Genomic DNA, 20,442 nt, shown 5'->3' on the forward strand with positions numbered 1-20,442 from the left:
AGAGCCAGTGGGCAGTCTCCAGGCATGTTTTTGCTTCAGGCCCATGGGTCAGAGGACCAGAGCAGTGGACACCTTGAGCCGGGCCCCTTGGTGAGGTAGGTGTCCATGCCCTGGAGGCTGGCTTTGAGAACTCTGCCAGGCCCTCCCACTCCATCTGTTACTACAGTGGTTGGGAGGCTGTGGGACCCCAGGGGCCACACTTTATTACTGGGGGCTGCTTCCATCCCCCCCAAGTGAATTTCTTATACTTCTACTGAGCCTTGGATTTTAGAATTATTACAGTGAATTTACGTTATGAATTAAGGAGCACACTGAGAGTACTGCTTTCTTTTTCTTTGATGAAAGATCCCTTTAGAGTGTGTTCGTTCAAAAAGAAATGTTTTATTGGACATAACAAATGCCTTGCCATCTTTACATTACAGATATTCTTTTTTCCATTTTGGCCTCAGTAAGTCATGTTTGCTTATTTTAAATAATACTCCTTAGTCTTACCTAGTATATTGCCCTTGGTTTCTCTATATAGACTAGTAGTAGTAGTCTATGCTGCCAAAATTGAGAGTAGTTGTGAGTTTTTTCTCTTAGGAGAAGGTAAGAGAATGTGGAACCAAGTTTAGTTTCTGTATTGTGAAAGAGTCTGAGAAAAATGTGTTAAATCTAATTGCAAAAAAATACCTTAAAGGAATCATGGTATTAAAGTATATCATGGTTTTGTTTAAAGCATTACTCTCAGATTATTTATGAGTGTGACTCATTTGGTTGAGATGAAATGATAGGTCTTGATTATAACTAGGCTTAAAAGTATCCATGTGCATATATCAGGAAATTTTGTTCTTGACTACTTTGATTTCCAGTTTTGGGGTTTTGATGTACTTTTATGAACATGAATTATGGTTTATATCATAAGTAATTTATAATAGCACTAGCTCTAGTATTGAAGTTTGTAATGATAGCCTATAAAAATGATTTTTGTTAAAGGTGACAGTTGGAGCACATACATTTACTGTCTTTCCTAAACTCAGCTAAAATGATATAAAAGGATTGAAAAATAGGACTTAAGGAAAAAGAGATAAGAGTTACAGACAAGTTTTTGGAAGCTGGAAAGTAGACCAGACATTAGAGTGAGTTAGCTGAGTCCTAAACTCAGAGAGTGGGCAAAACTGTAAAGCAATCCAGTTTGTTCCACAGAACTCCCCAGAGGTTAAAAAATTGGGAACAGTTGTCTCTGGAAGTGAGGATAAAGGTAGGGATTATATGTAGTCATCCCAAATTTCTCCCTGTTTGCCCTCAACTCTGAATAGTAGGATGACAGTATTTCCCTCACCCCAGAAGAATATTGGAGGTTTATTCTATATGGATGGTAAAAGAGATGGTGTCTTACCTGGAGGATACCAGGCACATTGGAAAGTTGGGAGTAATGACTGATAATAAGCAGATTAAGTGGAAGACTGTAAAGATAATGTTGAGATGCCTCTTCCTTGTTTCTGCTTCAAGCCCTCTTCTCCCATTGAGCTACCAGGTTTGCAGACCAAGAGAATTCACACCTGTGGAGCAAATCAAGATCCAGTATAGATCATGAGATATTGGACTTGTGATATTATGAAGTTGATACTGTAATTGGATGACTATCTGCTCTTCTTAGGGGACTTGGGCAATCTGAAGCCACGTTGTGAACTATGGTAGATTGTATGCAAAGATGGGTGTCAACAATTTCTTCCATTCTTGTGCATGCATGCCAGTTTGATTGTCAAGTGGTAGAGTCTTTTTTTCCTCCCCATGAATTTTTGGTTTGCCCTATGAATTGATATGATCAGTAGAACATGACAAGAGTGATCGGTAGATTCCTAGTCTAGCCTGTATGAGGCCTTGCAGCTTCCATTTTTTCCATGTTGGAAGCCAGCTGCAATGTAAAGAAGTCCAACATAGGCTGTTGAATAATAAGGGACTATGTGAGGAGAAAGAGGCCATGAGAAGGAGAACCTAGCTATCTCAGCCAACAATGGTGCCAAGACTTTAGGCATGTAGTGAAGACATCATGAACAGTCTGGCCTTAGGTGAGCCACTCTAGCTGATAATCATGTGTAGATGAAACCTCCCTCCACTGAGCACTCCTCAGATTTCTTACTCAAAGAATTGCATGGACATAACACAGTGTTTCTGGAGGGGCATGTGTACCCAAATGTTTATAGCAGCAGTGTCCAGAATAGCCAAACTATGGAAAGAGCCTAGATGTCCATCAACAGATGAATGGATAAAGAAGATACAATGGAATACTATGCAGCCATCAACCCCCGCTGAAATCTTGCCATTTGCAATGACATGGATGGAACTAGAGGGTATTTTGATAAGCGAAATAAGTCGATCAGAGAAAGACAATTATCTTATGATCTCACTGATATGAGGAATTCGAGAAACAAAACAGAGGATCATAGGGGAAGGGAGGGAAGAACGAAACAAGATGAAACCAGAGAGGGAGACTTTTAATCTCAGGAAACAAATAGGGTTGCTGGAGGGGAGGGGGGGTGGCAGGAATGGAGTGGCTGGGGGATGGACATTGGGGAGGTTATGTGATATGATGTGTGCTGTGAATTGTGTAATACTGATGAATCACAGACCATGGTTATCCCCTGGAACAAATAATACATTATATGTTAATGAAAAAATAAAAATAAGTAAATAAATAAAAGATGCTAGGTTTTGGGTTTGCTATATAAAAATAGATAATGGAATTATCCACCATTTGAGTAACATGAATTTTAGAAAGCAGAAGGAGAGAATCATGAAATTAGATAATTAAAGGAGATTTCCTTTAACAGAGGATATAAGTTTCTAGACCAAAAGGGCTCATTAAGTGCCCACTTCAGTGGATGAAAACAGATTGACACCAAAACATGTTAGGAAATTTATGAATACTACAGATGATGAGAGTCTTAAAATTAGATAACATAGTCATTTTAGATACAGATGACCAGGAATCAGAATGGCATCTGCTTCTGCTAAATTGTGCCTAGAAGCCACAAGATAATTGAGCAAAGTTTTCAGAATTCTGAAGGAAAATTATTTATAATGTAAAATTCTATGCTCAGCCAAATTATCTATTAAATGTGAAAGCTGGCTGAAGATATTTTCATTCATGCAAGATCTCAGAATTTTTTTTTTTTTTGCCTCCATGGATCTATTCGCTACTGGAGGATGCCATCCCAGAAGAGAGGCAAAGGTCATACTGTATGGTGGTGATCCCCGTATGATAACTGTTCCAGGTCTAGGGAGCAACCAGTCCAGATTTTTGATGGTTACAGGGCTCTGGAAGATAGGAATAAATGAAATTTTTAAAATATCTGATGTATTTGCACACATCAAAAAGAGTTTTAGAATTTAGGAGCATTGGGATTGAATTAATTCTAAGTGCAGTAGCAAATATTTAGACTATTTAAATGGAGAAAGAAGAAACAGGAAAATGCGGAGAAGCACAGAAGAAGCATACCTATAAGTTGAGTCTGTGAAGGGGTTGAGTGAATGGTATAAAAGTAATGTTTGAAGAGATAATCCCTAAATATTTCCCCAAACCATTAAAATATCAGTCTCATATTTTAGAAGCACTGTGAACTCCAAGAAGGAAAAAAAGAAAACATATCTCATTTAGATGTAATATAATAAAAATACCACAAATCAGAGAATAAATCTTTACTAGTAGAGTAAAAAAGTAAATAAATAAATAAAAGATTTCAGATGACCCTGAACAATACTCGAAAATCCCTGTATAACCTTTGTCTCCCCCAAACTTAACTAATAGCCTATTATTGATTACAAGCCTTACTGACAACATAAACAGTCAACACATATTTTGTATGCTTTATGTATTATATACCATATTCTTATAGTAAAGGAAGCTAGAGAAAAAATGTTTATGAAGAAAATCCCAGGAACAGATACACTTAAAGTACTGTATCGAAAGAAATCCATATACAAGCAGACCTACACAGTTTAAACTCATGTTGTCCTAAGGTTAACTATACTTTCAAAGGAGTAAGAGTAAGTTGATAGGTGATGGAAGCCAGATGATGACATCTGAGGCTGAAAGAAAATAATTGGCAAATAGTATTTTATATCAAGCAAGAAAGTGAATTACAGATAAATAAAAGTTGAGAGAACTTGAAATCAGTAGAATTACACTAAAAGAAGTACCACAAGAATTTTTCAGGATAATGGAAGAAGATCCCAAATTGAAACCCAGGAATGCATAAAGAAATGAAGAACACCAGGAGGAGTAAACACATGGAGCACATTAAATGTTTAGTATTGACTGTGCTTGAAATACATACAAAATGAGAATTTCTGACAATATTCCAAAAGACAGGAGAAGAATAAATGGAGATTATATTTAGGATCCTTGCGTTTTTTTGAAGTTACAAAAATTCTGACTTGTACTAGATATTATAAAACAGATGAGACAAATCAAAACCGAATTATAAAATGCAAAATGCAAAAACCTCAGTTAAAGGTAAATGGTCTCTTAATTTTAATTTAATTTTATTTAAATTCAATTAATTAATATATAGTATATTATTAGTTTCAGAGGTAGAATTTAGTGATTCATCAGTTGCATATAACACTCCGTGCTCATTCCATCAAGTGCCCTCCTTTATTCCCATCACACAGCTACCCCATTCCACATCCCCCTCCAGCAACCCTTAGTTTGTTTCTTATAGTTAAGAGTCTCTTATGGTTTGTCTTCTTCATTGATTTCAGATTGTTTTATTTTTCCCTCTCTTCTCCTATGATCTTCTGTTTTGTTTTATAAATTCCATATATGACTGAACTCATAATTGCCTTTCTCTGATTGACTTATTTCACGTAGTGCAAACAGTTAAGATTTCATTGTTTTGATGGCTGAGTGGTATTCCTCTGTATGTATATGTGTGTGTGTGTGTGTGTGTGTGTGTGTGTGTATCACACCTTCTGTCGATGGACATCTGGGCTCTTCCCATAGTTTGGCTGTTGTGGATATTGCTTCTATAAAAGGGGTACAGGTGCCCCTTCAAATCACTGTTTGTATCTTTTGGGTAAATACGTAGTAGTGCAGTTGTTGGGTTATAGGGTAGGTCTATTTTTATCTTTTTGAGGAACCTCCATACTATTTTTCAGAGTGGTTGTATCAGCTTGAATTCTCACCAAGATTGTAAGAGGGTTCTCCTTTTTCTGCATTTTTGCCAACATCTCTTGTTAGCTGACTTTTTAATTTTAGCCATTCAGATTGGTTTGAGATGGTCTGTCATTGTGGTTTTGATTTGTATTTCCCTGATGCTGAGTGATATGGAGCATTTTTTGTGTGTCTGTTGGCTATTTGCATGTCTTTTTTGGAGAAACATCTGTTCATGTCTCCTGCCCATTTCTTGACTGGATTATTGGTTCTTTGGGGGTTGAGTCAATAAGTTCTTTATAGATTTTGGATACTAGCCCTTTATCTGATATGTCATTTGCAAATATCTTCTTCCATTTTTTTGGTTGTCTTTGGTTTTGTTGAATATTTCCTTTGCTATGCAAAAGCTTTTCATCTTGATAAAGTCCTAATAGTTAATTTTTGGTTTTGGGGGGGGGCATGTCTAGCAAAAAGTTGCTGTGGTTGAGGTCAAAGAGGTTGCTGCCTGTGTTCTTCTCTAGGATTTGGATGGATTCCTGCCTCACATTGAGGTCTTTCATCCTTCATTTTGAATCTGTTTTTGTGTATGGTGTAAGGAAATGGTGCAGTTTCATTCTTCTGCACGTGGCTGTCCAGTTTTCCCAAAACCATTTGTTGAAGAGACTGTTTTTTATCCAGTGGATATTCTTTCTTGATTTGTTGAAGATTAATTGGCCGTAAGTTGAGGGTCCATTTCTGGGGTCTCTATTCTGTTCTGTTGACCCGTGCATCTGTTTTTGTGCCAGTACTATATACTGTCTTGATGATTCCAGCTTTGTAATATAGCTTAAAGTCTGGAATTGTGATGCCACCAGCTTCAGTTTTCCTTTTTAACATTCTTTTGTCTGTTCGGGGTCTTTCTGGTTCCATACAGATTTTAGGGTTATTTATTCCAGCTCTTTGAAAAATGTTGATGGTATTTTGATAGGGATTGCATTGATTGTATAGATTGCTCTAGGTAGCAAAGACATTTTAATAATATTTGTTCTTCCAATCCATGGAGATGTTGAACTACCCTTGCAGCCCAGGAATAAATCCCACTTGGTCATGGTGAATAATGTAATGTTGTTTAAATATAATGTTGGATCATATTGGCCAGGATCTTGGTGAGAATTTTTGCATCCATGTTCATCAGGGATATTGGTCTGTAATTCTCCTTTTTGACCAAGTCTTTGGTTTTGGGATCAAGGTAATGCTGACCTCATAAAATGTGTTTGGGAGTTTCCCTTCCATTTCTACTTTTTGAAACAGCTTCAGAATAGATTAATTATTCTTTAAATGTTTGGTAGAATTCTGCTGGAAGGCCATCTGGTCCTAGACTCTTGTTTGTTGGTAGATTTTTGATTACTGCTTCCATTTCTTCCATTTCTTTATAGGTCTGTTCAGGTTTTCTATTTCTTTCAGTTTTGGTAGTTTATAAGTTTCTAGAAATGCATCCATTTCTTCCAGATTGCCTAATTTGTTGGTATACAGTGACTCATAATATGTTCTTATAATTGTTTGTATTTTTGAAGTGTTGGTTGTGACCTCCCTTCTTTCATTCATGATTGAAGAAAAGGGTCCTTTCACTTTTCTTTTTGGTAAGTTAGGCTAGGGATTTATCAGTCTTGTTTATTCTTTCATAGAACCAGCTCCTAGTTTTGTTTATCTGTTCCACTGTTTGTTTTTTAAATTTCTATTTCATTGTTTTCTACTCTAATCTGTATTATTTCTCTTATTTTGCTGGGTGTGTGTGTTATTTGCTGTTGTTTTTCCACCTCCATTGGGTGAAGGTTAGCTTGTGTATTTTAGTCTTTTCTTGTTTCTTGGGAAAGGCTTGTATTGCTCTGTATTTGCCTCTTAGGACTGCCTTCAATGCATCCCCAAGATTCTGAGCAGTTGTGTTTTTATTTTTATTTCCCCATAATTTTTTAAAATTCTTTAATTTCCTGGTTGATCCATTCATAGGATGCTTTTTAACCTCCAGGTATTTGTGTTCCTTCCAAATTTTCTCTTATAATTGTGTTCAAGTTTTAAAGCATTGTGGTCTGAAAGTATGCAGGGAGTAATCCCAGTTTTACTGGTTGAGACCTGACTTGTGACCCAGTATGTGATATGTTCTAGAGAATGTTCTATGTGCACTCAAGAAGGATGTGTATTTTGTTGCTTTAGGATTGAATGCTCTGAATACATCTGTGAAGTCCACCTGGTCCAGTGGGTCATCATTGCCCTTTTTCCTTGTTGGTTTGCATAGATAGACTGTCCATTGCTGTGAGTGGAGCGTTAACGTCCCCTACTATTACTGTCTTATTATCCATGTGTTTCTTTAATTTTGTTATTAACTGATGTATATAATTGGCTGCTCCCAATATAGGGGCATGAATATTTACAATTGTTAGATCTTCTTGTTGGAGAAACCCTTTTATTATGATATTAGTGTCTTTTTTCCTGTCTTATTGCACTCTTTGGTTTAAAATCTAGTTTGATATAAAGATTTCTTTCCCAGCTTTCTTTAGAAGTCCACTAAAGGCAAATGGTCTAAATATTAAATTTTTGAAATTATAATTGCATTAGAAATAATGCCCAAGTGTGTTAAACTTAAAGTGATATACCTTCAATTTGAAAACAGAAAAATCAAAAGAAGATGGGAAAAGATATTCTGTACATGTCTTATTCAAATCAAAGGCGGTATTGCTTTATTACCAGACAAAATAGTTACAGTAGCCAAGAAACATTTTAAAGAGAAATTGTTTTTTAGTTTTTAAAGGAGTATTTTAACAGAATTGGAAAATAATTCTTTTTTTTAATTTTATTTTTATTTATTTTTAAGATTTTATTTATTTATTTGACAGAGAGAGATCACAAGTAGGCAGAGAGACAGGCAGAGAGAGAGGAGGAAGCTGGCTCCCTGCTGAGCAGAGAGCCCGATGTGGGACTCGATCCCAGGACCCTGAGATCATGACCTGAGCCGAAGGCAGCGGCTTAACCCACTGAGCCACCCAGGCGCCCCCCCCCCCTTTTTTTTAAATGGTAACTATTTCTTTCTTTTAGATTTTATTTATTTGACAGACAGAGATCACAGGTAGGCAGAGAGGCAGGCAGAGAGAGAGGAAGGGAAGCAGGCTCCCCGCCAAGCAGAGAGCCTGATGCAGGGCTCGATCCAAGGACTCTGGGATCATGACCTGAGCCGAAGGCAGAGGCTTTAACCCACTGAGCCACCCAGGCGCCCCTGGAAAATAATTCTTAATGTAACACATCTTTTTTTTTTTTTAATTTTTTCAATTTATTTTCAGAAAAACAGTATTCATTATTTTTTCACCACACCCAGTGCACCATGCAATCCGTGCCCTCTATAATACCCACCACCTGGTACCCCAACCCCCCCCCACCACTTCAAACCCCTCAGATTGTTTTTCAGAGTCCATAGTCTCTCATGATTCCCCTATCCTTCCAATTTCCCCCAACTTCCTTCTCCTCTCTAACACCCCTTGTCCTCCATGATATTTGTTATGCTCCACAAATAACTGAAACCATATGATAATTGACTCTCTCTGCTTGACTCATTTCACTCAGCATAATCTCTTCCAGTCCCGTCCATGTTGCTAAAAAAGTTGGGTATTCGTCCTTTCTGATGGAGGCATAATTCTCCATAGTGTATATGGACCACATCTTCCTTATCCATTCGTCCGTTGAAGGGCATCTTGGTTCTTTCCACAGTTTGGCAACCGTGGCCATTGCTGCTATAAACATTGAGGTACAGATGGCCCTTCTTTTCAGGACATCTGTATCTTTGGGGTAAATACCCAGGAGTGCAATTGCAGGGTCATAGAGAAGTTCTATTTTTAATTTCTTGAGGAATCTCCACACTGTTCTCCAAAGAGGCTGTACCAACTTGCATTCCCACCAACAGTGGAAGAGGGTTCCCCTTTCTCCACATCCTCTCCAACACATGTTGTTTCCTGTTTTGTTAATTTTGGCCATTCTAACTGGTGTAAGGTGATATCTCAATGTGGTTTTAATTTGAATCTCCCTGATGGCTAATGATGATGAACATTTTTTCATGTGTCTGATAGCCATTTGTATGTCTCGATGGGAGAAGTGTCTGTTCATATCTTCTTCCCACTTTTTGATATGTTTGCCTGTTTTGTGTGGTAACACATCTTTAAAACATATAAAGCAAAAGCTAACATAATTGAAAGGAAAAATGGAAAAATGTATACTCACTCTATGAGCTTTTAAAATAACTGTCTCAACACTGACAGTACAAGTAAACAAACAAACAAAAAAACCCAGGGTATCTAAACAATGTGATTAATGAACCTGATATAATTGATATGTCTAACAAATAAGCTTTTTTTTTAAACAAATATGCTATTCTTTTCCTTTTTCTTTTGATCCTTCAACCTGGAAACTTTTTACTGACATGTTTTCTAGTCCACTGGTCCTCTATTCTGTATGTCTAATCCATATTATCTTAAATATATTAATAATAGCTACTTTGAAAAGTCTGTGTCTGAAAATTAAAAATTCAAATATCTGAACTACCTGTGGGTTTGTTACTTTAAAAACATATTTGGGGAGTTCTCAGGTATTTGAACCTTATTTTTTAAATGTGCCTCACAAGATTTAATTGAATGTTTAACGTGGTGTATTTAAAATTATAGAGGCTGTTTTCAAAAATATTGTTGTTTTTCTTTTGGGAAGAAGATAGAGCTTAGGGAGTTTACCTTAATCCTTGAAGGTTTGGTTTGAGGTTTTATTAAAGTTGATGTGTTTCAGTTTTGTCCTTATTCCTTTTGAGTCTTAACTGAAAATCTGGGGTGTTTGCCAAGACTACTACATTCCTGAATTCCTTACCACTCTATAGTTGATATAGTATCTGCTTAGTTCATTAGCATTCCAGCTGCTTCTTTTTCTGGGTATTTTGGAGTCTTGGTGTGTATGTGCAAAGCGTAGTAGTTGTCAGACTCCTAAGGGAAGGTTAAATACAGTTCCTGCCTTTCCAAGACTTTTGCTCCTGAAGTCTCAGTTATTTTAGACTCATTGAACTCCAGTATTTGTTTCAGCCAGACATGACTGCTGGTTTCAGCTAGGACTCACTTCCCCCTGAATTTGAAATGTCTTCAGGAAAAGATTCTAGGGTCAATGTGGATCTCATCTTGTCCTTCCCTTTTCTCAGGAATGGTAGTTCCTCAAATCTTGCCTATCGTGATTGCTTTCCAATGCCTTTAGACAGTTCAGTTATGTAGTTGTCTAGCTTTTATAGTTGTGTTTGGCACGAAGAAGGTTAATTTTGATATAGCCTACTTTGTCTTGTAAGTCCAAATATATATTCAAGTATACATGGAATATTTACCAGACTTGACACATGCCGAGCCATTAAATTTCATAAAATTTTAGATGATTGAACTCATTTGTCTTCTTGAATACTGTAGAATTAAGTTAGAAATCCATTTAAAAAGATAGCCGTTTAATTCTCAAATTTTTGGAATTTTGGAATATATTTCTGAATAATCCATGAGTCAGAGAAGAAATCATAATGAAAAGTATAAAGTGGGAATTCAGTGAAAAGTAACATTTAAAATCTTGTGGGTTTAAGGTAATGCTGTGCTTTGAGGAAAATTTCTAGCCTCAATTTCATATATTAGAAAAGAAGAAAACCTATCTGTGGAAATTAGAAAGGAGCAAATTTAACCCAAGGAACATAAGAAAGAAGGAGAAGGTAGAGATGAGAAATGAGAAAATCAGCAGACCAAAAGGTTATTCTTTGAATAGGCTAATAAAATTAATAGACTTCTAATACTGATTATGGAAAAAGAGGAGACAAGACATAATACCATGTATGAGATAAGGGCACGAGTGGAGATCACACAGATATTGAGAAGGTAATAGGATATTATGAACAATATTTTAGGCTAAATTTAGAAACAGAAGAAAATGACAAATTTCTTGAAAAACAGTATGTAATCAAACTTTTATAGCAGGAATTACATAACAGGAAGGGATTCAATAAGTATTTTTTTTAGAAATCTGAGTGTATAATTAAACATTTTTTTCACAAAGAAAAATTCCTGGTCAGGATGGCTTCATTGTGAATTCTTTCAAACTTTTAAGGTAAAACTAACATTAATTATATGGAAACTCTTACTGAGAATAAAAAAGTGGATCTTGTTTTCTGATGCCAGTATAACCTAATAAAGGTTATTATAAAATAGAACATTTTCTCTTGAAGAATGATAAATTGTAAACAGAATATTACTACATTAGATATAGTGATATATGAAAATAGTAATATATCAGTCATGTTGGGAGTATTCTGTTGCTTTTCATTTATTGGTTGTATTAATTTGAATTTAATGTTACTTTATTAATGTCATCTGTAAAATATTAAAAATTATATAAGTTCTGGAGTGTAAAAACTATGATATGAAATAAAATTTTGAGTTTTCTGTATTTACAAAATTATTCTAAGTATTTAGAAGCTCTCTGACAGGTTAATTGCATGATTTGCTATTCTCAGCATACATTCTTCTTTATGGGAATAATTTTTCAATATAGTTTTTACTGAAGGCTCCTTAAAAATGTAATTTGTTCATAGCTAATTTCTTAGCGTCTAAAAGACCTGTGTTATAGTTTCTGTTTTGATACATTCCTCTGACTTGCTTCAGTTATTTCACTTTCTCTTTTTATTACATGGTAGTGTTTGTGTTGGCTATCATATTGGTTATGGACTAGGTTCAAGTGTTAAGCAGTATTTCTTTCTATAAGAAAGCTTTGAAAGAGGGTGTTTTTCTTTCCTTTAAAATGTAAAGTTATTAATCATACAGTTCCTAAGGGTGAGCCAGTTAAATTAAGTGGAAACTGAAATCTTTTGTTAAACTTAATTTCATAATTTAGTTACTTCTTTTTTTTGGTACATATGATTTTAAAAGGTTGATTTTATATTTTTAAATATCATTATAAAATTAATTAAATATTAAATATAAATTAATAGAATATTTTACTAATTTTTTAATGTTCAGTTAACTATAGCACATAATTAGTGTTTTTTTTTAAGACTTTATTTATTTATTTGACAGACAGAGATCACAAGTAGACAGAGAAGCAGGCAGAGAGAGAGGAGGAAGCAGACTTCCTGCTGAGCAGAGAGCCCAATGTGGGGCTTGATCCCAGGACCCTGGGATCATGACCTGAACCAAAGGCAGGGGCTTTAACTCACTGAGCCACCCAAGCGCCCTCATAATTAGTTTTAGATGTAGTGTTAAGTGATTCATTAGTTAAATATAACACCCAGTGCTCATCATAGCACATGCTCTCCTTGATATCCATCACCCTATTACCCTTTCCCTCCACCCTCCTCCCCTCTGAAACCCTCAGATTGTTTCCTGGGGTCCATAGTCTCCCATGGTTCATCTCCCTCTCTGATTTCTCTCCCTTTGGATTTCCCTCCCTTCCCTTTGGTCCTGTGTGCTATTGCTTATGTTCCACATATGAGTAAAACCATATGACAATCGACTTTCTCTGCTTGACTTATTTCGCTTAACATAATCCCCTCCAGTTCCATCCATGTTGATGCCAGTGGTGTGTATTCATCCTTTCTGATGGCTGAGTAGTATTCCATTGTATATATGGAACACATCTGTTTTATCCATTCGTCTGTTGAAGGGCATCTTGTCTCCTTCCACAGTTTGGCTGTTGTGGACATTGTTGCTATGAACATTGGTGTGCATGTGACCCTTCTTTTCACTAAATCTGTATCTTTGGGGTAAATAGCCAGTAGGGCGAGGACTGGATTGTAGGGTAGCTCTATTCTTAACATCTTGAGGAACCTTGATACTCTTTTCCAGAGTGGCTATACCAGCTTGCATTCCCACCAACAAGAGTGTTCCCCTTTTTCCACATCCTCACCAACACTTGTTGTATCCTGTTTTGTTAATTTTTGCCATTCTAACTGGGTGTAAGGTGGTGTCTCATTATGGCTTTGATTTGTATTTCCCTAATGGCTGGTGATGTTGAACATTATTTCATATGTCTGTTATCCATTTGTATATCTTCTTTGGGGAAGTGTCTGTTCATGTCTTCTGTTGTCACTCTCGCCAGCAAGAACGACCAGGAGACCTCAGCAAAGCAAGCTTTATTTCTGCATAGCTTTTGGGATCTCCTCTCTCCCCCACCCGTGCATGTCTATATATACCAAGGTTGCACAACCCATCACTCGCAGCCACATAGATACAAAATCCTAAGTTCCGCCTACTGGCTCGCATCCAGCCGCCATCTTAATGGCGTGTTTACTTTTGGGCACCGAAAAAGTCGTGCGGTGCCCGGGGCCCCCCTGCGGGCCCAGCCAGAGCAGCTCCGCACCGTCGCCACCTGGCGGCGGCCACGGCTTGAGGCAGTGGCGGCCGAGGCAACAAGCGGGCACGGCAGAGCCCGGAAGCATCACCACGCATGCGCTACAAGCCACTCGGGCACCAACATCTCCCCCTTTTCTTTTATATTAGGCATGCAAGGCAGGAGATCGTGCCTGTCTTAGGTTGTCAGCTGCCATGAACATGCTTACCCGTCATCGGATAATTCCCCCTGGTTGGAGAACTCCTGGCTTAGGTTGCTATGTACATGCAGCCAATCTTACCTGTCATTGGCTACCAATCTAGCGCTGCCAGCCAGATTTGGGGAAATGTACCAGCTTCCAGTGCCATGCAAGCTTGTACTAGCACCAACTGTTGCCTACATTGTTGTTTACGTAATGATGCAAAACGGCGAACATAAGGATTTACAACAGATACCCAATCCCGTAATGGAGCTATGTCAATCTTATCTGCTTAACTCTTTCGACAGATTAGCAGCAATAGAAAGGTCATTATAGGCCACGGAGGTTATGCAAAGTCCAGAAAGTGATTGGATGCATCCGGTCGTCAATAGTTTCTGGAGAATGTCCACTTGTTACAGATGTGGTGAGAGCTACAGCTGCTGCAGTTGCAATAATGGCTGCAGTGATCCCAAAGTCTCTTTTATGTCTTGAGAGCAATACAGGCGAATTGTTAGGATTTACAGAAACGGGCATGGGAATGAAAGTAGGTATACAGGAGGGAGGATGGCGGACTCATTCGTCAGTGGCATGGGGAACGGCCAGGCTTTCACTATTGCCCATTGGTGCATCTGTTGAAGGGATGCTGGTGTCGCCAGGATCGCTATCAGGCCGAGCATCAGGATGGGGCGGGCCATGTTGATCGATTCTTCTAATCAGTCGCTCCGGGACCCAGATAGGCACTTGGGCATCCTGTGGAAAAAGACAAACAGAACCTCGGTGCCATCTTAGGACCGGGTCAGGGCCTCTCAATTGGCCCGTGAGTATATCCTTCCACTTTGCCTGGGCTAGAGTGCGTTCGGTAACCGCCGCATGCCTGTCCACTGCAGATGTACCATTATGGTCCAAGGACAAAAAATTTAAAATGTCAAGGGTGAGAGATGTAAGATCACGGGGTGACTTGTAGTCATCCCCTATTCCCTCTTTTCTTATTTTTTGTAAGCATCGTTTGAAGGTGCCATTGGCACGTTCAATTATTCCTTGACCTTGTGGATTGTAAGGTATACCTGTAGTATGGACTATACCAAATTGACTTAGGAATTGATGGGTAGATTTTGATGTATATGCAGGTCCATTATCTGTCTTTATTTGTTTTGGAATACCCCAATCTGCGAAGCATCGTAGGCAGTGTGTGATGACTTGTTTTGAATTCTCCCCCGTGAGGGGAGTAGCCATTATGATACCCGAATAAGTGTCTGTCCACTGATATATGTACGTACTTTTGTTGCCCGAATTCAGGTACATGTGTGACATCCATTTGCCATAGGTGATTAGCTTGAAGGCCTTTGGGATTTACCCCTAAGGAAGGCTGAGGGAGTAATGTGGCACAATTCCCACAGGTCCTTACTATATCTCTTGCCTGTTCTTTGGTGATATGGAATCTATATCTTAAGGTATTAGAATTCACATGCCATTTGCTATGGAACAGCTTCGCCTGTTCTAAGGTAGGGCAAATAAGTTGGAAACGACTATTGTGGTCTGCTAGAGCATTTCCCTCAGATAATGGTCCTGGTAGGCTCATATGGGCTCTGATGGGATCTATAAAAAATGGTGCAGTGCGCAGTTGCACAACCTCTTGTAGTTGCCTTAAGATCCATGGAATAGGTGAATCACTTAAGGAGAGGGTGGCTGTTTCAATATATTTTGTTGCATTTACCACGTATTGACTATCAGAAATAATATTTAGGGGAGTGTCTGAAAATCTTTGGAGCACTAGGAGCACTACTAGTAGCTCTACTTGTTGAGCCGACCTGGCAGGAACTATGACTGGGTTCACGATTCCATTTATGATATAAGCTCCTGTACCCTCTTTACTTCCATCTGTAAAAACAGTAGAGGCTTCTTTTAGGGTGTCGATCTACTAATTTTTGGTAGTATGAATTCAATACCCTTTGTGGATTCTATAAGTGGGTGTGAAGGATAATGATTATCAAATTCTATTGAGTAAGAGGTGGTCAGTATCGCCCAATCATCTAGGGTAGCACATAGTAGGCGAATCTGTTCCTTAGTATACGGCATGATGCAATTTGCTTCCAAACGTGAAAGTGTATAAGCAGCCTGTGGCCCATAAGTAGTGACTGCTTCCTTAAACTGTTTAATAAGTTTGAAGTCTAGTGGTTGATGAAACCTCTGTTGATTTTGATCTTCTAACACTGGGTATGCAAGAGGGGAGGGCTTTGTAAAGTCCGTAATGTCCCTCCATCCTGCATTTCTACATTCTGGACAACTGCATGCCCCTCGGGAGCATGAAGTGTTATATGGTGGCGGCCATTCTACAGGTGGTGCTATAGGCCTACATTCAGGGGTAGAAATTCTTGACCTTTTGACAGAGGGCGCTAGGAAGTCATATTTTTTCCCGGCTTCTTTTTATGCCTTTCCCTTTAAAGGTTCGTTAGGGACTTCCTCTTTTAATTTTAAGTGTGTCATGGCTTCCCCAAGCTCATCTTCAGAGGAGCTCTCCTCTGAATTTTCTCCCCCTCTGCTAGATCCTGCCTTAGAGGCTTCTCTGACCTGCTCCTCGATAACATTTTTAACCGTTTTATGGTTAGAGTCTAGCGGAGTGCCATTAGCCTTAAGCACCTCCGTCAGTAATCCTCCCATCTTAGTAAACTTTGATCCCATTATTTCTTGTCCTATGCCTAGGAACCCTTTTACTTCTCGTCCTATACTTAGGAACTTTCTCACTTCTCGTCCTATACTTAGGAACTTTCTTATCTGAAATTTTGTGCACACTTACCGGATCCTTGCGTTCACTGAGAACTCCTCGGTGTAGGTTTCGGGTTTCCTGAGTTTCAGCACCACTTGTCGCTCTTGCCAGCAAGAACGACCAGGAAACCTCAGCGAAGCAAGCTTTATTTGTGCGTAGTTGTTGGCATCTCCTCTCCCCCCCACCCCCCGTGCATGTCTATATATACCAAGGTTGCACAACCCATCACTCGCAGCCACATAGATACAAAATCCTAAGTTCTGCCTACTGGCTCGCATCCAGCCGCCATCTTAATGGCGTATTTACTTTCGGGCACCGAAAAAGTCGTGCGGCGCCCGGGGCCCCCCTGCGGGCCCAGCCGGAGCAGCTCCGCACCGTCGCCACCCGGCGGCAGCAACGGCTTGAGGTAGCGGCGGCCAAGGCAACGAGCTCCATGGCAGGCCCGGAAGCATCACCACGCATGCGCTACAAGCCGCTCGGGCACCGACATTCTGTCCATTTTTTGACTGGGTTATTAGTTTTTTGAGTGTTGAGTTTGACAAGTTCTCTGTAGATCTCAGATATCAGCCCTTTATCTGTAATGTCATTTGCAGATATCTTCTACCATTTCATGGGCTGCCTCTTAGTTTTGTCAACTGTTTCCTTTGCTGTGCAGAAGCTTGCTTTCTTGGTGAAGTCGCACAAGTTTATTTTTGGTTTTGTTTCCCTTGCCTTTGGAGACGTACTTGAAAGAAGTTACTCTGGTCGATGTTGAAGAGGTACTGGATTTTGATAGATTCCTGTTTCACATTGAGGCCTTTCACCCATTTTGAGTTTATCTTTGTGTGTTTTATTAGGGAATGCTCCAGTATCATTCTTCTATATTGTAACTGTCCAAGTTTCCTAGTACCACTTATTGAAGAGACTATCTAAGATTAGTTGACCTTAGAATTGAGGGTCCATTTCTTGAGTCTCTATTCTGTTCCATTGGTCTGTGGGTCTGTTTTTGCGCCAATACCATGCTGTCTGATGATAACAGCTTTGTAATATAGCTTGAAGTCAGGCAATGTGATGCCCCCAGCTTTGTTTCTCTTTTTCATCATTTCCTTGGCAATTCAGAGTCTTTTCTGGTTCCATACAAGTTTTAGGATTGTTTGTTCCAGCTTTCTGAAAAATCCCAATGGTATTTTAATAGGGATGGCATTGAAAGTGTACATTGCTCTGGGCAGGATGGACATTTTAATGATGTTTATTCTTCCAATCCATGAGCATGGCATGTTTTTCTATCTTTTGGGTCTTCCTCAATTTTTTCCATAGGTGTTCTGTAGTTTCTAGAGTATAGATCCTTTACCTCTTTAGTTAGGTTTATTCCTAGGTATCTTATGGTTTTTGTTGCTATTGTGAATGGAATTGATTCCTTAATTTCTCTTTCTACAGTTACATTGTTAGCATATGGAAAAGCCTTCTATATTGATTATAGATCAATATAGATCAATGCACAACAATGATTACTGTGCATTGATTTTGTATCCTGCCACATTGCTGAATTTCTGTATGAGTTCTAGTAATTTGGGGATGGAGTGTTTTGGGTTTTCCACATAAATTATCATGTCATTTGTGAAGAGGGAAAATTTGACTTCTTTTCCAGTTTGAATGCCTTTTATTTCTTTTTGTTGTCTGACTGCTGATGCTAGGACTTCTAGTTCTGTGTTGAACAGTAGTGGTAAGAGTGGGCATCCCTGTTGTGTTCCTGGTCTTAAGGGAAACAGTCTCACTTTTTCCCCATTGAGAATGATATTTACTTTGGGCTTTTCATAAACAGCTTTTGTGTTATTAATGTATGTTGCCTCTATCCCTACACTCTGAAGAGTTTTAATCAGGAAAGGATGCTGTATTTTGTCAAATATATGCATCAGTTGAGAGGATCATATGGTTTTTGTCTCTTTTATTAATGTGCTTTCTCACGTTGATTTGTTTGCAAATGTTGAGCCATCCTTGTACCCAGGAATAAACCCCACCTGGTTGCGTGGATAATCCTTTTAACATACTGTTGGATCCTGTTGGCTAGGATCTTGTTGAGTATTTTGGCCTCATGCTCATCAGGGATATTGGTCTGTAATTGTGGTTTTTTTTTTTTTTTTTTATGGGATCTTTGCCTGGTTTTGAGATCAGGGTAATGCTGGCCTCATAGAACAAGCTTGGAAGTTTTCCTTCTGTTTCTATTTTTTGAAACAGCTTCAGAAGAATAGGCATTATTTCTTCTTTTAGTGTTTGGTAGAATTCCCCTGGAAAGCCTCCTGGCCCTAGACTCTTGTTTTTTTGGGTGGTTTTTGATTACCGCTTCAATTTCGTTACTGATTATTGGCCTATTCATATTGTCTCTTTGTTCCTGTTTCAGTCTTGGTAGTTTATAAGTTTCTAGAAATGCATCTGTTTTTTCCAGGTTGCTTAATTTGTTGGCACATAGTTGCTGATAATAATTTCTAATAATTGTTTCTATTTCTTGGTGTTAGTTGTGATTTCTCCCCTTTAATTCATGATTTTGTTAATTTGGATTCTTTCTCTTTTATTTTGGATAAGCCTGGCCGGAGATTTATCCATCTTAATTAATTCTTTCAAAGAACAAGCTTCTAGTTTCATTGATCTGTTCTAGTCTTTTTCTGGTTTCTATTTCATTGATCTCTGCTCTCATTTTTATTATTTCTAATCTCCTGCTTTGTTTAGGATTTATATGCTGTTTTTTCTCTGGCTCCTTTAGGTTTAAGGTTAGCTTGTGCATTTCGGATTTTTCCACTTTGAGTGAGGTTTTGATGGCTATGTGTTTCCTCCTAGGACCTCCTTTGTAGTATGCCATAGGTTTTGGACCAGTGTGTTTTCATTCTTGTTGGTTTCCATGAATTGTTTAAGTTCTTCTTTAATTTCCTAGTTGACCCTAACTTGGAAGGCTCTTTGCCTTCCAAGTGTTTTAATTCCTTCCAGATTTTTTCTTGTGATTGAGTTCCAGTTTCAAAGCAATGTGGTATGGAAATTTGCAGGGAATAATCTCGATCTTTTGGTATCTGTTGAGACCTGATTTGTTACCCAGTATGTGGTCTATTTTGGAGAATGTTCCATGTGCATTCAAGAAAAATGAGTATTCTGTTGTTTTAGGTTGGAAAGTTCTGTATATATCTATGAAGTTCCTCTGATCCAATGTGTCCCTCAAAGCTCTTGTTTCTTTGTTGATCTTCTTAGATGATCTGTCCAGTGCTGAGAGTGGAATGTTAAAATCTCCTACTATTAATGTATTATTTTCTTTATGGTTCTTTATTTTGGTTAATAGTCATCTTATATAGTTGGCTGCTTCCATGTTGGGGACATAGATATTTACAATTATTAGATCTTCTTGTTTGATAGCCCTTTAGTTATGATATAGTGTCCCTCTGCATCTCTTACTACAATCTTTAGTTTATTTTTATTTATTTATTTTTTTAATTTAATTTATTTATTTGACACAGAGAGAGATCACAAGTAGGCAGAGAGAAAGGGAGAAGCAGGCTCCGCTGAGCAGAGAGCCCGATGCGGGGCTCGATCCCAGGATCCTGGGATCATGACCTGAGCCGAAGGCAGAGGCTTTAACCCACTGAGCCACCCAAGTGCCCCGACAATCTTTAGTTTAAAATCAAATTTGTCTGATAAGAGAATTGCTACCCTAGATTTCTTTTGAGGATTGTTGGCATGATAAATAGTTCTCAATCCCCTCACTTTCAATCCTGAGGTATTTTTAGGTGCAAAATAAGTCTCTTGTAGACAGCATATGGATGGATGCATTGATTTTGTATCCTCCCACATTGCTGAATTGCTAGATGAGTTCTTGTAATTTGGGGGTGGACCCTCTTGGGTTTTCTGCATTAAGTATCATGTCATCTGTGAAGAGTGTTTGGCTGCTTCTTTGCCAATTCGAATGCCTTTTATTTCTTTTTGTTGTCTGATTGCTGTTGCTAGGACTTCTATTACTATGTTGAACAACAGTGG

The 20,442-nt window shown here is 38.4% G+C and overlaps 2 protein-coding genes across 3 annotated transcripts in view; one reads left to right on the forward strand and one right to left on the reverse strand.

The window, feature by feature from the left end:
• The window catches only part of SCAPER (S-phase cyclin A associated protein in the ER), a 524,869-nt gene that overhangs the window by 92,331 nt on the left and 412,096 nt on the right, over positions 1 to 20,442 (forward strand). The gene's annotated exons all lie outside the window — the stretch shown is intronic.
• On the reverse strand, positions 14,150 to 16,911 carry LOC309868112 (uncharacterized protein; the record flags this gene model as incomplete). The annotated part of the gene is made up of 3 exons (XM_082737576.1): positions 14,150 to 14,435; positions 16,480 to 16,578; positions 16,756 to 16,911. The coding sequence occupies 3 exons, from the start codon at positions 16,909 to 16,911 to the stop codon at positions 14,259 to 14,261; spliced, it is 432 nt and encodes a 143-aa protein (XP_082593702.1). The 3' UTR covers positions 14,150 to 14,258.

Source organism: Mustela nivalis, assembly GCF_964662115.1.
Source record: "Mustela nivalis genome assembly, chromosome: 6".
NCBI lineage: Eukaryota > Metazoa > Chordata > Mammalia > Carnivora > Mustelidae > Mustela > Mustela nivalis.